Source organism: Lissotriton helveticus, chromosome 1_1, assembly GCF_964261635.1.
Source record: "Lissotriton helveticus chromosome 1_1, aLisHel1.1, whole genome shotgun sequence".
Classification (NCBI taxonomy): Eukaryota; Metazoa; Chordata; class Amphibia; order Caudata; family Salamandridae; genus Lissotriton; species Lissotriton helveticus.
This window is the reverse complement of record NC_136057.1, coordinates 1124892679-1124905438: the sequence shown is the minus strand read 5'-3', so window position 1 is coordinate 1124905438 and position 12760 is coordinate 1124892679. Positions and strand designations below refer to the sequence as shown.

The following is a 12760-nucleotide window of genomic DNA, read 5'->3' as shown; positions in this document are numbered from 1 at the left end:
TCCCAGGCAGAGGGAGTGGAGCAGAGGATGAGTACCACCGTCGTGTCCGAGTTCAGCTTTAGGCGGCTGATCTTCATCCATTCGGCGACGGCTTTCATTCCTTCGTGGAGGTTGGTTTTGGCTGTGAGAGGGTCCTTAGTGAGCGAGAGGATCAGTTATGTGTCGCCGGCGTAAGAGATGATGTTGAGGTGTGCAGTCTGGCGACGTGGGCAAGCGGGGCCATGTAGATGGTGAACAACGTCGGGCTGAGGGAGGATCCTTGGGGTATGCCGCAGATGATCTTGGTGGCTTCGGATCAGAAGGGGGGGGGGAAGGCAAACGCACTGTGTTCTGCCAGAGAGGAAGGAGGTGGTCCAGTCCAGTGCGTTGCCTCGGATTCCTGTGTCGTGGACGCGAGTGCGTAGGGTGTATTGACAGACTGTGTCGAATGCGTCTGATAGGTCCAGGAGGATGAGGACCGTTGTCTCGCCGTTGTCAAGCAGGGCCCTGATGTCATCGGTGGCGGACTGGGACGGGTCCAGGAAGTTTTTCTCCTCGAGGTAGCAGGGCAGCTATTTGTTGACAGTTTTCTCGATGACCTTTGCCGGGAACGCAAGCAGGGAGATGGGCCGGAAGTTCTTGAGGTCCTTGGAGGTCTGCTTTGGGTTTCTTGAGCAGGGCGTTGATCTCGGCGTGCTTCCAGCTCTCCGGGAAAGTTGCGGTCTTGAAGGAGATGTTGATGGCTTTGCGGAGGTGGGGTGCGATGGTGGTGCTGGCTTTGTTGAAAATGTGGCCGGAGTGGATGGTGCTCATGATTTTGAAGGTGTCGTCGTCATTGATGTTAGTTCAGGTGAGTGGGGGGTCGCCGTGGGGTCTAAGTGATCTAAGACTATTGCTGTATTTTCTAGGAGTCCACCATTTGATGAAACAATGGGCCTCCCTGGTGGTTGTCTGGGGTTTATGGATCTTGGGTAGAAGGTACAAACAAAGTATTTTGATGTGTTCTTCCTTCAAAAAGCTGTATTCATATATATCTAAAAGACCTTTCTGGTGCCAATAATATAATAAATCATGGTACATGTGTATGGATTATTTGCATGTTTCCCATGAGGTAACCTCATAGCAAGTGGGCATCCTCTCTGTAATCAGCCATATTTAGCACCACAAAGTTAACGCCCTTGTCTGAGGGCTTAATTATAATTGAGGGATCACTTGCCAAATTTTGTTATGCCTCCCTCTGTTAGCGAGTTATATATTCTCCAGTGTGTTTTTCTTTTTAGCCATATAACTTTAGCAAACCATGCTGTATAACACTGTGAAATGCCTCTATGTTATCATACATGACAGTGGGGGTATATATTTGGGCTCAGGTCTTTAGGCGCTACTCGTGGGCATGTCCACTGCAAAGCAGAGATTACTCAAGGAATGCCCCACATTATCTTCTCTCACAATACTTTCATTACATTCTAACTCATGAATGGAAATAATAGACTCAATATCTTGCAACTGCCTATTTGAATAGTTTTTTTGCTTTTTTCAATTTGGGGGGCCCAGGTCAAATTAGCCTTCATCCTTACCCATAAATAATCAAAGTGCTTCACCCGCTCTAAGAAAACTCCTACTATAGCCTTTTTACTCTAAAATGACTTGCGCGGATTTAACGCCATAAATTAGGATTTGGAGCGATTTATTTCCAATTCTCTTCTCACGCAAAAGGCTGCAAAGGAATCCAGTTTTGCTTGCAGACCCATCGTGATTCTTGAAATAAGGAGGGTATCATACTCAAACATGAAGATTGTGAAAGGTAGACCACTTGTTTGGGTGAATCATGATTGCTTTGTGCTAGATTATCTACTGCACCATTAAAGTAGAGGCTAAACAGAGAGGGAGAAAAACCAAAGGAAATGATGGACGGAGCGTTGACAATACAAGCACTCCCCCCAGTCAACTGATCTGGGTTTAATCCATCACCATTCTTTAGCACGTAGCCCTGTCTAACACCACACTTTATAGGGATCTGGATCGTAAGGTTCCCCCTCTGATTCCACCTTACTCTGGCATATGTGTCAGTGTGTATGAGTCTTAGCATCAACAGCAGGTCATCTGGCAGTCCGTAGGATTCAAGAACTCATTTCAACTCCTCTCTCGGGACCATGTCAAATGCCACCCTCAAATCAATGACGGTGAAATAGACAACACTATGTAAATATTGGTGTCTTTTTAGACAACACTATGTAAATATTGGTGTCTTTTTAGATATACATGGGATGTCTAGCCCTTTTTGTAATTCATGTATTTATTTTGATGTGCATTCAGAAGAATATTGTCTATTTCTATTATTGTGCACCGTGAATCCCTTGAACTGGACTATGGAGGAAGCTAAAATGTGTAATTGTTCTTAGCAATAAAGAATTTGTTCCTTTGGAAAATGGTGTTGCTATTTTCTACTTATGTGCTGGAAATTTTGAGCAAGATATTGGACGGAGGAGCAGGACATCGCTGACGCCCGCATCACTAGACAGGAAGAAGCTTGCTCTCTGTTCTTAAAATATATACCCGGGACGTGCGGTGGAGGGTGAAGAAAGTTAATAATATGGATATATATATATATAAATATATAGATAGATACACACACACACACATATACATATACACACATATATATTAGATGTTTAAATTAAGTAAAGACTAGCATTTAAAGAACAAAAAAAAACTGAAATTCACCAACTATAGTTTAATGAGCTGAATATAACTTGCACCCCCGCCACACTTATGACCGCAAATATAACTGATTACATGACTGATGATATCAATGATAACACCAAAAAGTATATACATCAGGTATGAGGCCATCAGTGATGTCAATTAACATGTAATCAGTGATGTAATTGCGAGGTCATAAGCTGTGAATGAAAGAGGTGCAAGTTAAACATAGCGTATTACAGTATAATTGATGAACACTTGATTAAAATGTCACTAAACTTTATTTTTCAAGGAACATATATGTACACAAACATCTAGATCAATGCATATTTAGTTAAAGAAAAGCTATACAGTTGTGTGTGTATATTAATACATTTGCAATGTGAGCCATGTTTATAACCAGCTTTCACACAAAGTAAAAGTGTTTAAAGAACTGAAGTACATCAGTTGAGGTGCTTTTTTAAGAGAAACTCACATCATCGTGTTATAAAAACAGCTGAACACATCTTGCAACAAGTTGTGTATTTAGCACTCACTCACGTGATTTACCTGTTCTTGTTTTTTCTAGGGTTCTATGATGTAACTGAATGTCCCGTCTTCAGTTTAGTACATTCAGGCTATACGGCAATGCCCATTTTGGTCAAGGCTTCTATGAATGTATGTTCTGGTTAACAATTGTACACTGAAGCTACTGTAAACTGCTCAGTCCAATTTGGGGCATACACAGTTCATAGACAGTCAAGTCCATGAATGGCATTGCCTGCAATATATGCCCTATATGTACTGTGCAGAGGGCAGTGCAATTGACCGTGATCTGTGCATGGTACATACGGGGCCTAGTCCGCGGTGCAAGGTTATAACCCCTGTATGTACAGCAGACATGATAACTAACATTTGGCAAGTCCTAGGTGTAGCAGGTATACAGAATATATAGAGCACAAATGGCACACCCTGATTGGAGGACATTACCTTTTGCCATGCCCAGGTATGTACAGAGCACTAGCTAAGGTCTTTGGCCATGCACTGTGGCAAATCTACATTGTGCCTAGTGTATACAGAGCATGGTCTGTGTCTGCCCTGTATTGTTTGCTCACAAGGAGTGCCCCCTGTACAGTTGACCCTGGGTCTACTAAATACAGGGAATGTCCAGTATTTACTGTTCACAGGGAATGGCCCTTCTGGTGTTTTTCAGGAGAATTTCTTCACAGACAGAAAGAGAAAAAAACAGCAACATATCAAGATGCTCAAACACTTACAACTGAAAAAGATTCAAAGGTAGGTGGTGGCTAATAAGAGTATAAAATACCTGGCCGGTTTAGTGGGCATTGAAAAGAGAGTTCCAAAAGAGAAATCATTTTCTACACAATGAAAAATGTCCTAGTAACCATGACGGAAAGTTTCAATTCTATCAAGGACGCGGGGCGAGAATTATGCTCAATCTTTCTTTATTTCCATAACTCAGCACTTCAACTTTCCACAAAAAAACTACAAGTCCCAACATTGTTGCAGTTCATAATGCACTCTTAGCCTTCCAATCAGAGGCGCTCCTGGTCCATGAGGTTGTGCTGCTGCCTATAACCTTCCTCTTTCTTGACTGCGTCCAGCCGGACACCAAAGAAGTCTAGTCCGTTTTGGAACCTTCAGGCCCTAGGAGAATCCAAATGAAACCAATGAAACCATTCCTCGAACTGTGCGAAGCATACCAGGTACATAGCACATATCTAAATCATTGGATATAAAAGTCAACATAGAGATGTCAAAGAACTATACCTATCCCATACGTCGAGGGCACAACCATATCCAAGGCAGATTGATGTCAATACCTCCATATGGGTGGGTTCATGTCTCTTTTTTAGCCATGGCGGGAATAATCCTAGCCTCCGCATCCTTAATAGAATTGAAACTTTCTGTCATGGTTACTAGGACATTTTTCATTCTATGGCAGGACCGGAGGCCAGGATTATGCTCGTTCAAAGCTTATCCACCACCAAAGACGCCATACTTATGACTGGTTTAAAATAAAACCTTTTAATCACCGAGTCGGAAGACCAATCTGCGGCTTTAAGAATGTCCGTTAATTCCAGCATTTTGCATCACCCATCTGTCCAACGAGCAATTGTGGGGAAACAACTTTGAAAGGCTTCCTTATGGAAATGAGTAGCTGGCGCTTGCCCAGTGGGCGAGACTATTCTGTCATATTCTCATATTCTTTGAGGCATCGAACTACGTCCAATTTAGAGGCCTTGTCGAAAGCTGGGTAGGATATAACCCTGGAATCAGACTAAGTCCTGCGCGTTATATGAAACGTAACTCCTTCTGGAGTAAAGACACGGCTAGAAATGTCCAATGCTCTAACGTCCGAATCACGTCGACAAGATACCAAACAGAGAAGCAGCGCTAACTTAGCGGAAAGCCCGTTGCGGGAGAGGTATTTATTAGGTTGCCATGACAAACAAGTGAAGAGCTTTTTTAACATCCCACAAAGCGGAGTGTTTTGGCTCCGGAGGAAGTGAAAGACGGATAACGCGCAACAGTTTGCATATAAGGGGATGTTCACCAACCGGGTTTCCTTCCACCCGGAAGGTGCCCAGCTGAAATCGACGATCTGTAAGAGTTGACCGTGCGGTATGCCAAGCCCTGCGTGGCCAGTGAGGCTAAGAAATTCATGATGGTCACCACTCCGCACTCCAATGGATCGTCACCGCCCTTAACACACCAACTAACCTACCTGGACCAAGCCGATTTGTAGCGTTTGCTAGTACTGTCCGCCCAGGCTGCTCCCAACATTGGTTGAGCCTTTGCCGAAAGGCCAGAGATTTTCCAACGATGCCCGAAATCCACCATTCCCTCAAGGACTAGAGGATCGGGATTGCCCTGAGGATCTTTCAGGAGAAAGGGATCGGGATTAGAAGGATTGGAGAATCCCTAGAAAGTTCCAGAAGAACTGGAAACCACACTTGAGACCTCCAATAAGGGGTGATTAAGACTAACCTCGCTTTTTGCCGTCTGACCTGGGTCATCAGCCGCAATATCATGGCAAACAGGGGGAAAGCATACCCCTCGTCTTTGGACCAATCCTGAAGGAAAGCATCCGTCGCTGTCACGAGGGGATCTTCCAGCTGAAGAAGCGCAGAAGTTGGTGGTCTAACCGGGACGCAAAGAGGTCCACTGAAAAGGGACCACAGCAGTCGCGAAGGCGCTGAAACGTAGGAGGATGTAGCTGCCAGCGGCTCATGTCTGACCAACTCCTGGAGCACCAATCAGCCATGACATTGGACTCCCTCCGGAGGTATTCCGCCATCACTGAGATGTTGTGGACAGACAGAAAGTCCAAAAATCCTTGGCTGGGTCCGCCAATGCTTTGGATTTCGTTCTCCCTAAGTGATTTATGTATCGGACGGCCAATACGTTGTCCATCTTTAGGAGCACACTGCATCTGCTCTGTCCTTTGTCCAGCATTGTATTGCGAAGGACCCCGCCATCAATTCTAAGCAGTTGATGTGGAGCCGTTCTTCGTCTACGGACCACTTTCCTCCTGTAAAGGAGGCCCAGCAGCGAGCCCACGAGCCCGACTTGCTGGCATCGGACTCGATTTCCAAGTCTGGTTCGGAGCCGAAAATGGCTCTCCCATACCAAGCCTCCAGGTGGTTGAGCCACCATGTCATCTCCATGCGTACTTCGTCGGTCAATGGAACTTGATACGAATACTGGAGGCCTCTGTGAAGATGGGAAGCTTTCAGGCGTAACAACGCTGTGTAATGGAGCGGGCCCGGGAAGATCGCTTGAATAGAGGAGCTCAATAAGCACACTAGATGCGCCACTTGGCGGAGCGAGGTGGACTGGGGTGCAAGCATCAGACGAAGCTCTCTGCGATCTTCGAGATCTTGCGTGCTGGAAGGCTCAGAGTACGGGATATAGAATCCACTACAAACCCTTCAAAAGTTAGCTGCTTGGACGGGGTCAGGTTTGACTTCTTGGTGTTGATGATAAACCCCCGACTCAGGAGAAGGTCTACTGTGACTTGCAACTGCTGGGAGAGCTCGATTGGACATTGTTCTAGGAGTAGAAGGTTGTCCAAGTAAATAATGAGGCAAAACCCTCTGGCCCGTAGCGTTTCTATCAACGGCTTTAGCACCTTGGTAAAGCACCAAGGGGCCAACGACAGACCGAAAGGGAGGAAAACGAATTCAAACACTCGGTCTTTCCATATAAACTGCAGGAAGCGACAGTGGGGAGGAAAGATAGGAATCACCAAGTATGCGTCCTTCAAGTCGAGGCGGACCATCCAATCGTCTGGTTGGAGGAGGTCTCATAACAGATGGATGCCCTCCATCTTGAAATGTCGGTATATCAACCATTGGTTGAACTCCTTCAAATTGATTACCGGACGCTGCCCTCCATCCGTCTTGTCAACTAAAAAAATGTTGCTCAGGAAACCTCTGGGGTGGAGGTGTGGGGAGCACCGCTCGTTTTGCAACAAATCGGTCACCTCTTGGTCTATGAGGGAGGCCTGATCCTCTGCAAAAACCAGTGGACAAAGACGCACATCTTAAACTAGGGATCTGTAAAATTCTATATGGAACCCTTGGACAGTTTGCAATACCCAGGCGTCTTAAGTAATAGCCCTCCAGTTGTCTACGAAATATGCCAACCTTCCGTCCACCATGCAAGGGGAAAGAGAAGGGAGTCTCACCGGAGTTAGGCATGTTGCCTCTAGGCCTGTTCCTCTTCCGCCGTGGTCCCTGGAACCTCATCGAGATTGGAAGAATTCCTGTCGTCCTGCTTCTTGCTGCTTACTGCCGTTGCCTCGTTGAGGGCCTTGTATGTAGAATCGGCTGATCGAGCGCCCCCTGCCACGGTCGTCCCCCACGAAAACCTTAGGGTTAAAGACCCGCTTGATTGACGACTGCGCCTTATCAAGCGAAGTAAAGATGGTCACGAATCTGGTCAATTCCTTTATAAAGGGCTCTCCGAACAAACTGCCCTGCGCTATAGCCCTAGCCTCCGAAGAGGTGAGGTCGCCCAACTTCGGATCCACTTTGATGAGGAAGGAGCATCTCCTCTCTGTAGAGAGGGAGCAATTTGCATTGCCTAGGAAGACTATAGAGCATTGAGCCCAGCTAGAGATTCTGTATGCGTAGAGAGGGGTACCAGAGGCTTTAGCCTCTTCCGCAAGCTCCAGGACTTTAGTTAGGGGGCCTGCTATATCCAGCAGCTTGACCTGGCAAGCCCGCCAGGAGCAGTACATCCCTTTTTTGGGATCGCGGATATACTTTTGTAGGAAGATGGTCATTCTAGGGTCCACCTCCGGGGTCAAGGCTACCTTGCCCTTAAGGCAAGCTTCCAGCCACAAAGGTAGAAACTTTAGAAGAGGGAGTCCATTCCGGGGATGGACAAGGTCTTCAGGGACCAGCATATCCAATTGTTCTTCGCTGTCTTGCGTCTCCGTGCTAAGGGCTCTGCGGGATGCCAAGGTCTGGAGGGGCCGACTTCGTCCCCTGACTCCTCCAAGGAATCCTCGTCGTCGACCGGCAAAGGGGGGAGGTCCGGAGCTACAGGAGGGGGGGGGGGAATCCTCACTAGATCTAGCCAAAAACACCTTTTTTAGGCGTTCAAAGGGGCCTGAATCGACTGCGCCCCAAAAGCAAATGCATACTGCATTATACGCTGTTCAAAAGGCCCCATGGTCGCGTTAACTGCTTGGTGGATAGATGCATCCACAGCATCACAGAATTTGTCATCTAGAGGGTTGACCCGGAGGGTTTCTTGCTCTGTGTAGTCCTCCATTTAGGCAAAATACAGGAACCAAGCCCTGGAGGGAGAAAGAGCAATACCAACGCTTCGAGCGCTAGTAGATAGCTACCTGGCAGTGGCGCAAGCGTTTTGGCGTGAAAAGGCACTAGATTAGACACACTAAGTGTGTGCTGGGTCGGAACCCGCAGGGGCGACTCACCCTGATCTTTTAGAAGGGTATCAAGCGGCTGGGCCTGCCACAAGAGTCTCTCTGTAAGCAATGTTCACCACGCTAATTCCCACACTCAGGGTGCACCGGACTAACTAACCAACATACCGTCCCGCAATGCGGGCGTAGGAGAGACTGCAGGTATGTAGATACTGACCTGCCTAAGCAGGCGTAGTGGCTTCCAGCGCGCGAGAAGAAGAAGGCCGTGTAGACGCGGGGAACGATCGGGGCTCTTTGATCCCGCCGCGCCTAGCCCAGGATCGAGACGCGGACGTGCGCCCCCTGACACCTCAGCGTCACACCGCACCTTCTGAGGGGCGGCGGGCCTGCAAAGAAACCGGCAATAAACCATGTAGGCAAAGCTCACCGAAAAAAAAAGGAAAATACAATTAGATTACGTTAACTCAATATTATCAGCAAAACACGCAATGAAAGGGAGAGGCGCCGCACTACGTTATACAACGGGCGGGCGCCCCCCTTACAGTGCAAATATTCAGTGAACAATCACTCGGTGATATATATATATATATATATATATACACACATTTAATTACCGAACGATACCCGGCCCGAAGAGCAGAGCAAAATGGAACTCAACTGTCATGCCGAGCAGGAAGGAAAGAGGAAGTTTGTAGGCAGCAGCACAACCTCATGGACCAGGAGCACCTCTGATTGGAAGGCTGAGAGTGCATTATGAACTACAACAATGTTGGGACTTGTAGTTTTTTGTGCAAAGTTGAAGTGCTGAGTTATGGAAATAAAGAAAGATTCAGCATAATCCTCGCCTCCGGTCCTGCCATAGAATCCATGCAGCCGGGAACCAAAAGAGAAATAATTTTACGCACAATTCATGTAGGGGGGACCAGATGCAATCAAGATTCACTTATGTTGGACATAATCAGGATATTCAAAGAATAAAAAGTGAGTTAGGCATTGAGGACCGAACACAGAAGCCCTACAATATAAAGTTATTTAATACCAGACCATCTACGTTACAGATATTTACCAATAATATAATCTAGAGTGCTAACAAGCTTGTTTTTGAGAAGAGGTTGCCTCTACTGTTCTGCAAATCCAGTTTATTAACAAAAAGGGAATAGCGCGAATAAAACACTGCTTACCTATACATAATTAAAAACAAATTCTACTTGTACATCACCGACTGAAACACTGTGTAAACCTACAATTTACACAAACATACACACGTTTAAAGCAGTGAACACCGAGACGGATTCAGTTTCGCTTCCAAATCACACAGACTAATTGCCAACATAGTAATTTTTCCAGAAACAAAAACGTACAATCTCCTGGAATGCAGCCAAATACTAGACCCACACACAAACTTCTTACCTATTTTGGCTTGCTCCGCTCCAGCTTTTTCAACTTCTTCCAAAGCAAGTTCTACTTCTTGGGCTTTCATCTGAAACAAATTTAAAAGACTTAAATAAAATTATCATAATCGAAGAGGCATGTAAGATGCCTGGCTAAGAAGTATTTCTCATTTCTACGTGGACCAAATATTTGAACTGCAAAAAAAAATAGCAATATTTGCTAAATAATATCTACTAAATAAACAAGTTACTTAACTTTGTTAATGCTCTTTCTGGTGGCTACTCTATTTAAAAGCAGATTCCTCATCTTGTGAGAATTTCCCAGGCAGGTTAATAACTGGGGCTGGTCCTTAGGCTGCAGGATCTGTATCATTATAAGCAGCAGCAATGGAGGGCTTACGGTTTAGGCTGGACACCCTGCTGTTCAATCAATTTTGCACTCAAATCATCCATAACGTCGAACTCATGACTGAGGTCTGCACTGAGGTAAACTCTGCACTAAAATCTAACAGGAGTTTGGAAGGCTTTAGCAGTTCCTAGTCCAGATGCTCCTGATGCGATAAGGTGAATGTTACTTATCCAGTAAGCATCCGTTTGTGGCACGTAGTGGTGTAGATTTACATGCTTACATAAGTATGCAATCTAGTGTTGGGCTCAGAAGTGTGCAAGTTGTTTTTCTTGGAAGAAGTTCTTCGAGTCACGAGTTATAGTGACTCCTCCTCTTACTTGCATTGCGCATGGTCATCAACTTCATTGTTAGATTGTTTTCTGTTTGGCGGGCGAGGATGGAGTGAAAGGATAGAGTATGAAGTAGAGATGACCATGTAGTGAATGTATGATATTGAATATGCTACTTACAAGTATGCATCTGTTCTTGGCATGTAGGGCTGCTGACATTCATATCTATAGCATAGATCGCCGCCTAGTGTTGGGTCCGGATGATTGCACATTGTTGTCCTGGAAGAGTCTTCGAAGTATCACGAGATAGGTGGCTCCTCCCCTGGACTACAGTGCGCATGGGCATCCACTCCATCCTCAGATTGTTTTTAGCCATTGTGGCAAAGATGGAGTGTAATAGTGTAAGCGATGGCCATGCTGAAGAGTAAATGCAAGAAAAGTCTGCAGCCGCTACAGGCGCCGGGGAGGAGGGCGGGCGATATGAATGTCAGCAGCCCTACATGCCAAGAACAGATGCATACTAGTAAGTAGAATATTCAGTTCGAGGCATGTGGGCTGCTGAATTCATATCTATAGCATAGAATACATAGCAGTCCCTCCATTAACGGCGGCCGCCTGTGCCAGCTGCAGAAGTCTGAAATAGTGTTTTAAGAACAGCCTGCCCTACAGCTGCCTGCTGCTTGGAGTGCACGTCTACACAGTAATGTTTGGTAAAGGTATGTGGTGTAGACCATGTGGCTGCTCTACAAATATCTTCCAAAGGGATATTACCAAGGAAAGCCATAGAGGCCCCCAACTTGCGGGTGGAGTGGGCTCTGGGAGGGACGTTAAAGTGCGCTTAGCCTTGTGATAGCAAATCTGAATACACTTAACGATCCACCTGGCTATACCTGTTTTGGAAATGGGGTTGCCTTTGTGCTGGGCTGAGAAGGCAACAAAGAGCTGTTGTGTCTTTCTAAAGTCTTTTGTCCTATCGATGTAGTACATCAATGCTCTTTTGACATCAAGAGTGTGGGGCATCCTTTCTGCTACTGTTTCAGGGTTCTGAAAGAATGCGGGCAGTTCGATGGTTTGATTAACATGAAACTGCGAAACCACCTTAGGAAGGAATTTAGGGTTAGTGCGCAGCACCACCCTGTTGGAATGAATTTGAATAAATAGCTCTTGTACAGTGAGCGCCTGTAGCTCACTAACACGTCGTAGAGAGGTAATGGCAATGAGAAAAGCCACATTCCATGTTAAAAATTGAATCTCACAGGAATGGAGAGGCTCAAAAGGTGGGCCCATCAACCTGGTGAGGACCACGTTGAGGTTCACACAGGAGCTGGCGGGGTCCTGGGAGGGATGACCCGCTTCAGCCCTTCTAGGAAGGCTTTAATGGCAGGCACCCTGAAAACAGAGAGGTGCTGCCTGTTTTGGAGATAAGCCGCTATGGCGGATAAGTGTATCCGAATGGAAGCATATGCTAGATTGCATTTGTAAAGATGTAACAAATAGCAGATGATATTAGGAATGGATGCATCTAGCGGGTTGATGTTGTGTTCTGTACAGTAAATGACAAACCGCTTCCATTTCGCCGCATAGCAAGCTCTGGTAGTGGGCTTTCTTGCCTCCCGGATGATGTCCATGCATTCAGGAGGCAAGTCAAGGTAGCCAAATTCTAAGACCTCAGGAGCCAGATCGCCAGGTTGAGCTGTTGCGGATCTGGGTGCTGAATGTCGCCATGGTTCTGCGTCAAGAGCCTGGGTGTGAGGCGCAGCCTTTGATGCGGTACCACTGAGAGTTCTAGAAACGTGGTGTACCATGGTTGGCGTGCCCACGTTGGAGCAACCAGGATGAGTGTCATCGAGTGTTGCTTTAGCTTTCTTGCCACCAGCGGTATGAGAGGTGCTGGGGGAAAAGCGTACGCAAATCTGCCTGACCAGTTCATCCATATCGCATTGCCCTGCGACTGTGGGTGAGGGAACCTAGCGGCAAAGCTTTGGCATTTTGCGTTTTCCCTTGTGGCAAACAGGTCTATCTCTGGATGACCCCACTGCTGGAAGTACGGGCGGAGTACTGATGGGTGTAACTCCCACTCGTGCATCTGGTGGCTGTACCTGCTGAG

General features: G+C 46.4%; 1 protein-coding gene across 2 annotated transcripts in view; it reads right to left on the bottom strand.

Annotated features, from left to right (window-relative positions):
- CEP290 (centrosomal protein 290) overlaps nt 1-12760 on the bottom strand; it is a 1500249-nt gene that overhangs the window by 1389742 nt on the left and 97747 nt on the right. For both annotated transcript variants that reach the window (XM_078678872.1, XM_078678869.1), the window contains exon 4: nt 9995-10064. In XM_078678872.1, coding sequence (XP_078534998.1) covers nt 9995-10064 — 70 coding nt within the window. The remainder of the gene's footprint in view (nt 1-9994; nt 10065-12760) is intronic.